Source organism: Astyanax mexicanus, chromosome 5 (assembly GCF_023375975.1).
Source record: "Astyanax mexicanus isolate ESR-SI-001 chromosome 5, AstMex3_surface, whole genome shotgun sequence".
In the NCBI taxonomy this organism is placed as follows: Eukaryota; Metazoa; Chordata; class Actinopteri; order Characiformes; family Acestrorhamphidae; genus Astyanax; species Astyanax mexicanus.
The window spans coordinates 30,692,327-30,706,943 of NC_064412.1; the positions used below are offsets into that span (position 1 = coordinate 30,692,327).

At 37.5% G+C, this 14,617-nt stretch overlaps 1 protein-coding gene across 5 annotated transcripts in view; it reads left to right on the forward strand.

The window, feature by feature from the left end:
* The window catches only part of prkcaa (protein kinase C, alpha, a), a 247,631-nt gene that overhangs the window by 96,960 nt on the left and 136,054 nt on the right, over nt 1–14,617 (forward strand). For all 5 annotated transcript variants that reach the window (XR_007439089.1, XR_007439090.1, XR_007439092.1 and 2 more), the window contains exon 3: nt 3,052–3,134. Coding sequence is in view for 1 of the 5 variants with exons in the window: in XM_049479124.1 (XP_049335081.1) it covers nt 3,052–3,134 (83 nt within the window). In the remaining 4 variants the exon portion in view is untranslated. The remainder of the gene's footprint in view (nt 1–3,051; nt 3,135–14,617) is intronic.

The window sequence follows — 14,617 nt, forward strand, 5'->3', positions numbered from 1 at the left end:
GGTGTGCATTTCTAGAACAGAAAAACGGGGCAAAGAGTGAATGCGTGAAAAAGCGTGAAAAGCGGAGAGAGTGCGCAGTTTTAGTGCAGAAAAATGGGCCAAAGAGTCTAAAAGCGGAGAGCGTGCGCATTTCTAGAGCAGAAAAACGGGCCAAAGAGTCTAAAAGTGGAGAGAGTGTGCATTTCTAGCGCAGAAAAACGGGCCAAAGAGTCTAAAAGCGGAGAGAGTGCGCATTTCTAGCGCAGAAAAACGGGCCAATGAGTCTAAAAGCGGAGAGGGTGCGCATTTCTAGCGCAGAAAAACGGGCCAAAGAGTCTAAAAGCGGAGAGGGTGCGCATTTCTAGCGCAGAAAAACGGGCAAAAGAGTCTAAAAGCGGAGAGAGTGCGCATTTCTAGCGCAGAAAAACGGGCCAAAGAATCTAAAAGTTGTCGTAATTAAGGAGTTTAATATTAAGAGACATCATGAAATTAAACATCAATTTGAAAAATCTTAGTTTACACAACACTGTCAAAGATAAAGATAGTAAGTCAAGTAAAATGGTGTGTAAATGAAAGTAATCAGGAAAATGTATTATTTAAAGTGGTATATTTCATTATTTGTTTTATTACAGAGTGTGGCCCATGACTTCAAATATATTTCACCTTCAGGCCCCCAACAAAATAAGTTTGGACAACCCTGATATAGACAGACAGGTATATGAGTGGACAGACAGATAGACAGGTCAAAATATGCATAGACAGAGAGAGAGAGAGGGAGAGGCATACATATATACCTTTATTTATTTATCTGTCTGTCTGTCTGTCTGTCTGTCTGTCGATGCACCTGCTTATATGCCTCTGCCGCTCTAATTATTTATTTATTTATTTATCTGTCAGTTTATCAGCTCGATCTATCTGTCTATCTGTTTGCTTGTCTACCTGTCTGTCTATCTAGATGGCTTGTCTTTCTGTCTATCTTTCTAAATATATTTCTGCCTATATGTCTGTCTGTCCACTCATCTACGCATCTCTCTATATATCTCTTTATATCTTTATCCATCTGTCTGTCTGTTGATGAGCCTGCTTGTACAGTCATATGAAAAAGTTTGGGCACCCCTATTAATCTTAATAATTTTTAGTTCTAAATATTTGGGTGTTTCCAACAGCAGTTTCAGTTTGTTATATCTAATAACTGATGGACACAGTAATATTTCAGGACTGAAATGAGGTGCAATATGCATTTAACCAAAATTTGACCGGTGCAAATGTATGGGCAACCTTATCATTTTATTAAATTGAATACTCCTAACTACTTTTTACTGTCTTACTGAAGCAGAAAATTGGTTTGGTAACCTCATTGAGCTTAAGACTTCATAGCCAGGTGTATCCAATCATGAGAAAAGGTATTTAAGGTGGCCAATTGCAAGTTGTTCTCCTATTTGAATTTCCTCTGAAGAGTGGCATCATGGGCTCATCAAAACAACTCTCAAATGATCTAAAAACAAAGATTGTTCAACATAGTTGTTCAGGGGAAGGATACAAAAAGTTGTCTCAGAGATTTAACCTGTCAGTTTCCACTGTGAGGAACATAGTAAGGAAATGGAAGACCACAGGGACAGTTCTTGTGGCAGGCCAAGAAAAATATCAGAAAGGCAGAGAAGAATGGTGAGAACAGTCAAGAAGCCATTTCTGCAAGCACGCCACAAACAGAGTCGCCTAAGGTGTGCTTTTGCATACCTCGGGCGACTCTGTTTGTGGCGTGCTTTTAGAAATGGCTTCTTTCGCATCACTCTCCCATACAGCTTCTCCTTGTGCAAAGTGCGCTGTATTGTTGACCAATGCACAGTGACACCATCTGCAGCAAGATGATGCTGCAGCTCTTTGGAGGTGGTCTGTGGATTGTCCTTGACTGTTCTCACCATTCTTCTTCTCTGCCTTTCTGATATTTTTCTTGGCCTGCCACTTCTGGGCTTAACAAAAACTGTCCCTGTGGTCTTCCATTTCCTTACTATGTTCCTCACAGTAGAAACACCTTTTTGTATCCTTGTGTTGTGTTCTTCACAACTTTTTGTATCCTTCCCTCATTTCAATCCTGAAATATTACTGTGTAGTTATTAGATATATCAAACTGAAATGGCTGTTGCAAACACCCAAATATTTAAAACTAAAAATGATTAAGATTAATAGGCGTGCCCAAACTTTTTCATATGACTGTATGTCTGATTCTTGATTTATCTGTCTTTTTATTTTGTCTTTCTGACTGTCTCACTGTCTGTTTTCTACATCTTTGTCTATCTAGCTTTTTAGCTATAGCTTTCTAGCTTTTTGTATATCTGCCTTTCTGTCTGACTGTCTCTTTTTCTACTTATGTTTCTGTGTGACTGCTTGACTTTCGAGCTTTTGATTTGTCTGTCATTCACCATTACAGTCTTTTTAGCCAGTTTTTAGCCATTAAACACATACAGATAAAGTCCACATATTTCTTTCAGTTTAGATGAACTGTGTGTGTGTGTGTTAGAATACTGAGCACCACTGGCTGCAATATTAATATAATTATATAACCTGTATCTGTGTGAGAAGATTAATTCTGGCAATTACAGGTGAGCGAGTGAGATGAATACTGAGAAAAAAATTAAACTCTAATTATGCTCAGTGGAGCTTTACTCAATCAGCTCTATTCATCCATCTACAAAAGACAGTAAGTGAGAGAGTGAGTGAATACATGAGTCAGTGAGTGACTACGTGAATGAGTGACCTCTTGCCACACCAGTATAAAGCTGCTTTACAAACGTTCATATTAGTGTAAAATTCTGTAATGTTACTCTACTGCCTCAGTCCACATGCTTTTTTTACTTCAGATTCTGCTCCTTTAGCTCTCTTTTGCTCTCCTGTCTTTAAATGCATGTGTACACCTGTCCTTGAGGTTGAGTTAAAACCATGATTTGTTTTTACTGCAGTGGTGTGAAAGTGAATTACACCCCCACCTACAGGGGGAGCTCAAGATCAAGCAATATAAACTTTTCCATAATGCTGCTTTAACATGTTCTAACTCTGACTCTTTCTGTCTTTCAGTGTGCTGTTTTGTGGTCCATAAGAGGTGCCATGAGTTCGTCACATTCTGTTGCCCTGGAGCGGATAAAGGACCAGACACAGATGTGAGTACACACATATACACACAATTGCACCGACACACACACACACCTACTGGAGAAAACTGATTTTTTTTTGCAAACAGAGCACCTTTAATTTATTATTATTTTTTTTTTAGATTTTTTAAAATATCATCAATGTGACAAAAAAAATACTACAAAATTAGGAGTAGACCAATAGAAATGTTCCAAAATTACAAAAGGAGTCATAATTCAATTCTCTGTAACCAATTTCCAGCCTCTCTTTATCATTTAGAATTTTACACACTTTTTTACTGCACCATATAAAAACTAAATCCTAGAAAGTGAAATTATCTTATTTTAAGGCACTGCACTGTACAACAAAAACATTTTAAGTATTAGAATAGTTTTCTTATTTTAGAAATAATGATCTTAGTAAGTCTCACTTCGAATTTGCACCTTATTTTAAGCAATTTGAAATCAAAATAAGCTCAAAAAGTCCCCAGTTAAGTTATTCTGATTCAAATCAGAAGATGGCAAGTCAGGGATTGTTACTTATAATTCAAGTTTTACCTCAATCATTTTAAGGATTTTTAGCTTATTTTAGGAAATCTTACCCCATTTTATTGCTTAGTATAAGCAAATACATCTCAATTTTAATATATTTTGTCTAGTTTTTGCCAGTGGATTTTTTGCTGTGTAAAGACTGATATGATGTAAGATGTAAGCAGTAATTATGTGGACACCTCAACATCCATTATTTCTTCGAAAATCTAGTTTATTAATCAGACCCTACATGTTGGTACACTGCTGTAAGCATTTGTTCAGAATCTAAAAGAATGATACCTTTATTCGAATGATATGCAAACCAATATGATCAAATATCACTGGATACAATTAATCAATAAAATTAACAGCTTGTTGCCTAGCTTACCACTAGTCCTTATTATGGTGTTATTTAGCCCCATTGCGACACCGCTAAACATTAAATTAAATTGAAACCTAACCATCATAAAGCCCCCTAAATTGTTCAGTATTACATGTGCGTGTGTGAACGTGCGTGTGTGTGTGTGTGGTAGCTATGTGATTTTAGCTGGAGATTCAGCCGACAGTCTTTAACAGATGGTGTTCTCCCTGGACATGCTGGGGGGGGCACAGGGCAGTGTGTTATCAGCTGGAATCAAACCTCTGACCTTCCCATTCATTTGTGGAGTGCTCTGATCACTGAGCAGAAACAGTCCACATACACATCTGTCTCAGTATCTCCCTCCCTTTTTGAGAATGTGTGTGTGTGTGTGTATACCTGCATGCACTGGCACTGTTAAACATTTGGACCAGTATAATTTTTTTAGGATGCAGTAAAGCAGTGCATGCTGGACTCTTTAGTAGAGCTGGTCAGTCCTGAGGGTTTAAATAGTAACACCACGAGAAACACGAACACTCAGCATCAGGTTGCCCTGTAGAAAGGAGGGGGTCACCACCCTAGAGAGACATCAAAATAAATGAAACACTTGGCAAAGGCCGAATTCTTTTTTTTTTTATATGCATATTTTTTATTCATACATCTATCTAGCTTACTATAATGCTTTAATTAAATGGTTTATATTACAAACATAAACCACAGCCACATAGCCTAGCCTATCTAACCAAACCTGCCAATGCTTTTAAGACCGTAACCAGAGCTGTTTCCTACGTCTTAATAGATAGTATTGCTGGTTACCTGGGTCCTTTTGGATGACAGACAGCATAAGAACTGCAGTAGGGTCTTTTAAGGGTAAAGTTTAGCCTTGAACTCAACAGGCACCTACTTGATTTCTCTAAGCAGTGCTTTATCTGAGTGGCTAGCATTAGCTTTTTGCCTTTTTTGAGCTTTAAATCCTAAAGTAACCATTGCTTTTGACCATAAAAAGGCTAGTGGGCTGCATTACTCTGAAGACCAGAGAAATGTACAGACATCATACACTTATCATATCAAACAACAGAGCTTACCATATCTAACCAGCCATTAATTCATCTCGGAAAACTGTTAGCATCCAAGCTAATATGCTTCAGTCCTTACTTCTGAGTTCAGCTATTCACTAGCATTGAGTTGCTAGCTGCATTCCAGTGTTCCAAGGGTTAGTAACTATAGACTTGAGTGAATTATAGGCACAATCTACATATTGAATCAAACTACAGAAACCTACTAATCTAACCAGCACTTTATTTTTAAGCATTTTAAGCAGGGGATGGTGTATTTCCTCTTCTTGTTTAATTTTATCTGTTACTGAAATTTTTTTATTGCAGGAAAGTTTTACATTTGTGCCAGTAAGTCATTCAATCATTTGTTTCTTAGCTAAAATTTGATTTAATTGTATAGTTTAAATTATATTTTGAAGATAAATGCAATTAACCGTGGTTAATTTAAATGAATTCATGATAGAACATGTCATTTATTGGATTCATGTTTTTAATCACCTGACAGTGCTAAAAAAACAAAAAAATAAAACAGGCTTTATAAAGGCTTAAAATCATGAAAGTAACACTGCCTTTTGCTTTGGTGCATTCAATGATATTAAAGCTTTTACTATTTTAACCTTTATTCATTTATATATATTATTCATATATTAACTCTTTATTCATTTTACAAGGTTTTAACAGAAACTAGTATTATTTACATATCAGTTACTATTTCTGTTCATGCAAGTATACTAACAGTTCAGTATTTTAGAGTTTGTGAGATGACCATATTTTAACGTGGGTTACATGAATATTTCCCACATTGGAGGTGGGCGGTGACTCTTTAAGTGTTGACACTCTCACTGGTCGCTGCAATGACATATAAAGCAGAAAAGCTTCTGTTTGGCTCTGCTCTAATTGACCCCACCCACTGATCCCCTCCTCCACACAGTTATAATAAACTCCTAACACGCATCCAGCAGATAGTGAGGGTGGCTTTACTCTTTAATGAAGATTTTTTTCATACTTCAGTAGTGCTAAAACTGAAAATTAGTACTGTTCCTTAATTTCAACAATCGTGTAGGCGATCAATTGCCACGCTCAAGCTCCATTAGCATCTCCAGCATGCAGTGTGCAGTGCTTTGGAGGAGATCCAAACAGGGAACTCCCCGGAGAATGATGCTAACTCTTCCTAATGGGCTCAGGTGACGCTCCCAGTGCTAGCGCTAAACGGCTAATGCGATAGAAATGGGTGTTAGGGAGGAGGATAAGGATCTGGCTTACACTCAGTTCAGCCTCAGAGACCATTAATGATGTATGAACACAAGCAGTGGCAAAGTGTTTGGCGCCGGTTAGCCCCGAGCTGGAGAGATCAGCGTAACTAGTACATTATTAAAACACACACACACACACACCAACGCACATACACTTCCTAACTCCTGCCAAAATGCTAACAGCTACAGCCTCGCAGACAATGAACGTGACAGTGATGAAAAGCAGGGGCAATTACAGGCTGCTAATTAATGCTAGCTGTGTGGAGTGATCAGATCAATGTGTGTGCGCACGTTTCTGCACAAGCGTAGCCGCAACCACCTTAATTTTAACAGCATGTGACGCTGAAAACTGCTCACAGTTACTGACAGTGGTGCCAGAAGCACAGAGTCATTTCTCACATGTACTGTAGCTCATTATAATGGAAGGTGGACTTGTGTGGAAAGTAATGCTGCAACAATTAATCGATTAAATCAATCAGAATCGATGATTAAAATATTTGGCATCTAATTTAATAATTGATTACTTGGGTCTACGTTATCATACATGTAAGTACAGTTGGAAATTCATGGTTAGTTCGTAGTGAGTAAAAAAAAAAATCACTCAATGTTTCTAGAGCCTGCTAAAGTAGTTAAACAATATGTGTCTCCTTCTTAGTTCATTCTTAGTTTATATCTCACTCGCAAACAAGTTAGCATACAAATTAGTCTTAGCATCCCCCAAGTTTGCAATTCCACCTTAAATTCCACCTTAAATGTGGCAGCTCGACCAGCAGTTCCAAAACAAGCTTTAGTTTTAGTCAAATTAAAGTTAGCAACAAGTTCTGTTTTTTCTCTCACTCCATGTTAGCTACTAGAGCCTGCTAGAGTAGTTAAACAAGATGCATCTATTTTTTAGTACATTTATTCTTTACCTACTTTTACTCGCATACCACCTTAAATATTTTTCACTGTGTTTTCTGATTCTAATGTTGAGTTTTTGAGAATCACATTTACACTACATACACTGTTGTGTTATTAAATAATGATAGGATAATAATATAACTAATGTAACTGTCTGGTTATTTCTTCATGGAAACACAAATATTTCAATAATCGTAGGTTGTGTGTTCCTTGTACAATTACAACATTAGTGGAAAGAAGAGACCCAACCAATTTAAGGCACTCTGCACTAAAATAAAGCTGAAACAGACATGCAGATATATGTTATATGCTGCTAATCAAACACACACAATGTCTTCACAAGCTTTTAATGTCTGTCTTTCAATATTTTATTATAAAACAGCCAAAAATATTTGTGCCTTTAAGCCTTGCCATTTGCATTTTCTTAATGTAGTTGTGTTATCTTTTTTTTGTTTGCTGCATTTTCTTAATGTAGTTGCATTGTCATCTTTTTGCATTGTCATCTGTTTGCTTTGTAAATGTTGTTCTGATGTGCCTTTCTGGGCCACAGTAGCTTAGTGCTGATACACTGTTATAAAAGCCGATAGGGCTCTAACAGAAGTTAGCATTATTGTAGAGTTATTACTTTTTCTTATATTTTGACAGGATTTTCACATTTATGGTTAGAACCAAATGCCTTGCTCTAATAATAACAGTTCCCCACTGAGATACAGAATCTAAATGGACTGCAAATTCACAAAATTCATTCTGTAAATCAAGTACATTTAAATGCAAAAAGGAAAATGATACTAACAACTCTGGACTTCTGAGCTAATGTGTGCTATTGGTAGACTCTCTGATGGGTACTGTGTGTGTGTGTGTGTGCGTGTGTGTGTGTGTGTGTGTGTGTGTGCAGTAGCCAAAGGGTGGCTCTATAACTGGATGCAGGCCGACATCCACACTGAGCTCTAAAAAAAGCAGCTGCTTCAGAAGCCAAAGACATACACACATCACTATCATCTCCAGTTACAAACATACAATATATATATATATATATATATATATATATATATCTCCCTTATAGACCCCTTAAAGGCTACTTTCGGGTAGTGTACCTCTTGGTGAGAGATCCCTGCCTCTACAACAAATTATATATAATGTTATATTATTCTGTATTTTGGTATTTTGTTTATTATTAGTGTAAAAATTGGGTTTGTGCACTGTGGTACACAAATGTGTGTGTAATGACTGAGGGCGATTAGACTAGGTCTTGACACAAGAGGGCATAGAAGTGCTTACTGCCCTATTAAAAGGCTTGTGTGTGTAGTGTTGCACACGGTGTACCTGGTGTACACGGTGGTGCACTTGTGTTTTCCTTCACCAAGATAGCAATACTCCGGAAATTTACCTGAACATACCTCAGTTCCAGATCACTACGCCCATCGACGCAGATATATTCACATGACGCTATTTTAATGGCACAGGCGCAAGACATGAAAATAGACTCTTTGCAGGGTGTAAGATAGCAATGAGGAGTGCAACATGCCTTGCACAAGGTGTAAGATAGGGCCCATAGACTGAGATGGGTATCACTGGACTGAAAGAAGCAGGATGGTCTTTTTTAGCCATTGCCTGCCATCTAGGGTGCACATCAACTGTCAGTGACAGACACCTTCACCTTCCTGATGACATGGGGCTATCATCAGGTGTATTAAGAATGGTCAGAAGAAGGAATACAGGAAACTGGTGTGAGATGTGTCGACTAGTGTAAGCTTAACCAGCTGTAGCCAAGCATCAGTAAGACCGAGGAGATGGTGGTGAACCTTAGGAGGTCTAAACCTGCCCTGCTATCAGTCACACACAGTCGTATGCAAAAGTTTGTGCAGGTGCTCTTTTATAGCATACAGCGGATATATTACTTGTGTAAACGTTTGTGCACCTTACACAGTCAGGGTTGTATTACACTCATACCAGTGGCGGATGCTGGTCTTTCAAGGAGGGGAAGCTCAATTTCGGCCTACATCTTAACATATGTAGTTTTATTATTTATACAACAAAAAGGTTCCCATTCTTTACATTGAACAATTACATAAAAAAGACGCTATGACATGAATAAACATAAAATGATCAGTAAAAAAAAACATTACGCAAAATCTTTAAAGTTGGTAAAGGAAAAAATGCAGGTAAATTTAGTTCCTTTTTGGACAGTTTTAATTTCCTTGAATAATCCCTTTATTAATTTAAATTATTTAAATTATTTTTAATGATAACACAATACTTACTACTTGCGCGTTGTAGCGCATATTTAATCAGCGACATGTACACACAACAGTATATATTTAATCACTTATTTTTTTACATTTTAGGGGAAGCTGAGCTTCCCATGCAGTCTTAGAGCAATCGCCACTGACTCATACATACTTTGTCTCAAAAGTTGTATTTGAGTTTGATTGAATGGAGGTTTTCTTCTCATAACCCTTCAGTAGAGGTTAAGATTATGCTTCACTGTAGAACAATGCACCACCACTCCAGAGTCTCATAAATCTTCCTAAGGGTCTTCAAACAGCTTCATAAATTGCAGATCATGTAATATTCAGCAGTTTCTGATTTCTACTGAGATTAAGATTACTGCTGAATTACATCACCAGTTCCTCTTTGCCTTCTTTTTCAAACCAGTTACTCCATCCCACACTCGACCTAATTCTCAGGAACTGTCTAAGAACTGTGTGAGTCCTGCAGACACCAGTTTACCTGCTCACTGTTGGTTTAATGGATGGTGCCGGCACTATTAGGTCTCTTTTTTCTTTCTCTTTCTCTTTTTTCTTTCCCTTTCTCTTTCCATGTTTTTGCTCACTTGTCTATACTTTTTTATTTAGTTCTTTCTTTTTCAATTACTCTCATTCTCTCTCTCTCTCTCTCTCTCTCTCTCCCTCTCTCTCGCCTTCGTTTGTCATGGAGGTCTCCATGCCTCATTGATTGTATTAGTGCTACATTAGCATTAGAGTAGCGGGCGGTGTTTAATGCTGGTGCTGACCACAGTCAGTGGCTCACACTCATTCACTAATATTTTCACAGCGCCTGTGGACGTCAACTGAAGTACTGTACTGATAATGGACTAATACTGTACTGATACTGTATTAATACTGTACTGAAACTGTAGTAATATTATACTGACACTGTACTGATAATGTAGCTATATTGTACTGATACTGTACTAATATTACACTGACATTTTACTAATACTGTACTGATATTGCATTATTACTCTACTGCCAATATACTAATACTGTGCTAATACTGTACTCCCACTGTACTGATACTATACTGATACTGTACTAATATTATACTAACACTATACTAATACTGTAGTAATGTTGTACTGACACTTTACTAATACTGTACTAATACTGCATTAATACTGTACTGATACGATATTATTATACTGACACTGTACTGATACGGCACTAACACTTTACTAATACTGTACTGATACTGTACAGAAATAACAATACTATACTAATACTGTACTATACTGACTGATACTGTGCTGATATGACAATAATACTATACTGACACTGCACTAATACAACATAAATACTATACTAATACTGTACTGACACTATACTAATACTGTTCTGACACTGTACTAAAACTATACTGATACTGTACTAATACTATACTGATACTGTACTAATACTATACTGATACTGTACTAATACTATACTGATACTGTACTGATACTGTACTAAAACTATACTGATACTGTACTAATACTATACTGATACTGTACTAATACTATACTGATACTGTACTAATACTATACTGATACTGTACTAATACTATACTGATACTGTACTGATACTGTACTAAAACTATACTGACACTATACTAATACTATACTGATACTGTAATAAAACTATACTGATACTGTACTGATACGACATAAATACTATACTAATGCTGTACTGACACTGTACTAATACTATACTGATACTGTACTAATACTATACTAATACTGTACTGATACTGTACTAAAACTATACTAATACTATACTAATACTGTACTAATACTATACTAATACTGTACTGATACTGTACTAATACAACAATAATACTATATTAATACTGTACTGACACTGTACTAATACTTTACTGATACTGTACTAATACTATACTAATACTATACTAATACTGTACTAATACTATACTAATACTGTACTGATACTGTACTAATACAACAATAATACTATATTAATACTGTACTGACACTGTACTAATACTTTACTGATACTGTACTAATACTATACTGATTCTGTACTGATACAGTAGTACTATACTGACACTGTACTAATTCTTTACTGAAACAACAATACTATACTGACACTGTACTAATACTGTACTAATACTTTACTGATACTGTACTGACACTGTACTGGTACAACATTGATACTATACTAATACGGTACTTTCACTATACTAATACTTTACTGGTACTGTACTAATTCTATGTAGATGCAACAATGATACTATACTAATACTATTCTGACACTGTACTAATCCTTTGCTGATACTGTGCTGATACTGTGCTGATACTGTACTAACACTGTAATAATATAGTACTGATTCAACAATAATACTATACTTATACTGAACTGTTCTAATACTGTACTGACACTGTACTGATACTATTCTAATACTGTACTAATACTGTAATACAATAAAACTATACTGACACTGTACTAATACTGTTCTTACACTGTACTAATACTGCACTGGCACTACTGATATGCTGATACTATACTGACACTGTACTAATACTGTACTAATATATCAGATATCAGATAGAGATCAGATCACTCGGTGCGCTGCCTGTGTTTTTTCTGTGTTTCTGAGTTATGATCTTACCTCCACCAGCTGCTGCACTCGTTTAGCAACTTGTCACTCAGGCAGAAGACATTGTGTTAAAATGAACATGAGCATCTCTGGAGAAATCATCTGATCTGATTCCTTCTCTCTTCCTTTACACTCAGCATCACCTGGCTATGACAACATAACCATGATTTATTATAAATTGCTTGGTAGGATTATCTAATACAGTGGACAGTCAGTGGACACGTTGTTTAAAACCTCCAGCAGCACTGCTGTGTCTGATCTACACATGCCAGCACAACACACACTAACACACCACCCCCAATGTTATAATGATATGCTTGATCTGTGAGTTTCTGTCCTTCATTCTGATTTACATGATATAATGATGTCAGTTTCTGACATGGCTTCAGGCTTTAGATAGTCCAGACTGAAGTAAAAACTCAGGGAGTTAAAATAGACAGAGAGTTAGATTAAGTGTGTGAGATGCTCTAGCTACCTTAGCTTACCTTAGCTTAGTTACTGCGACCTTTTCAGCCTCATAATGCTGTAACGTGAAGACACCACCACCACCACAGTGACCACAGATACACAGAGACCAGGCTTTATAACTCCACCTCAACTCAGCCTGACCTTTCTGTCTCATTATAAACCGCAGCAGCTCACTTTTTCAACTCTTCCTCACTATTTACCTCTCTCTATCTCTTAGTGTTCCACTCTCTCTCTCCTCCATTCTCTTCCTTTCAGCAGCTACCACATTCTCTCTCTCTCTCTCTCTCTCTCTCTCTCTCTCTCTCTCTCTCTCTCTCTCTCCCTTACTTTTCCACTCCCTCTCATATATTCTCTTTCTCTTAGATTCCTCTCTCGCTCCCTTTGTACCTCTTTATCTCCCCCCTACCACCCTCTCGCCTCCATTCTCTCATTCTCAGCCTTTTCTTTCTTTCTGTATTTCTTTCTTTCTTTCTACCTCCCTTGTTCTTTCTTTTTTTTTACATTTATTCCTTAGTTGTTTTCTTTCTTTATTTCTTTTTTTTCTTTCTTTCTTTCTAGCTGTGTAATGTTTTATCTCTAATCCATTTTGCCCAAACTGTATGTTTTGTGTCAGTGTTTGGCTGTTGTGTTTCTTTATTGAGTGATTTTATGAGAAAACAATTATGGCTGTAAATCTTTGGGAATCCCACAATTCGATTCAGAATCGATTCTTGGGGTCACGATTAGATTTTCTTCGGATTCTTTAAAATCGTTTGGATTTCTTTTTCTTCATCCTCCATACTTTAGCGGCGCAACAACAAACACCGTAACAGGACACTGCACGCACCTCTGTAGCCTAATAAGAAGAGGCAGTAAGAGCAAAAACTTTCCCTGTCCTGTTGCTGCTGTCTCGCGACACTCACATACTGTCTCGCGGAGCTCAGCTACTGTCGCGTGGAGCTTTTTAACTGTCGCGCGGAGCTTTTTAACTGTTTCGCGGAGCTTTTTAACTGTCTCGTGGAGTTTATCTACTGTTTAACAGTTAAAGAGCTCCGCAGGAAAGTTAAAGAGTTCCGTAGGACAGTAGCTGAGCTCAGCAGGACAGTAGATAAACTCCACAAGACAGTTAAAAAGCTCAGCGAGACAGTTAAAAAGCTCCCCGCGACAGTAGCTGAGCTCCACGGTACAGTTAAAAAGCTCTGTGTGAGCGTTACAAAGCACCGCGGTACAGCTAAAAATCTCCCCGCAACAGTAGCTGAGCTCTGCGGTACAGTTAAAAAGCTCAGCGAGACAGTTAAAAAGCTCTGTGCGACAGTAGCTGAGCTCTGCGGTACAGTTAAAAAGCTCTGTGCGACAGTTAAAAAGCACTGTGGTACAGTGAAAAAGCTCCACAAGACAGTTAAAAAGCTCCCCGCGACAGTAGCTGAGCTCCACGAGACAGTTAAAAAGCTCCCCGTGACAGTAGCTGAGCTCCACGAGACAGTTAAAAAGCTCCCCGCGACAGTAGCTGAGCTCCGCAGTACAGTTAAAAAGCTCTGTGTGAGCGTTACAAAGCACCGCGTTACAGCTAAAAATCTCCGTACGACAGTTAAAAAGCTCCGCGGTACAGTTAAAAAGCTCCGCGGTACAGTTTAAAATACCTGCGCAACAGTAGCTGCACCTGCAAAAAAAAAAGATTTTTTGAAAATGAGAATCGATTCTGAATCGTTCAATGTTAGAAATGCGATTCGAGCTCGAATCAATTTTTTCCTGCACCCCTAAAAACTATTATTCTGTAAAGCAAAGAACCCAAGTCAAGGAACCCGTCTTCAGTACAGGAAGAGAGGAAAAGTAGGTTATTGTGCTCAAACTGCTTAAACACAGTGGGGATGAAAAAGACGATGATGATGATGATGATGATGATGATGATGATGATGATGATGACTGTACTTTATCACAGTGCTCTTAGAAAAATCAGAATTCTTATCGTTGTTGTTTAGTATCAGCATCACCCTCTTTATGATTTAACTGCAGTAGATTGGTGTAGAGAAACAGGAATTCAACTGTGGAGAATGTAGATGACCTCTACTCTCTAACATAAACAGATTTTATTTACTG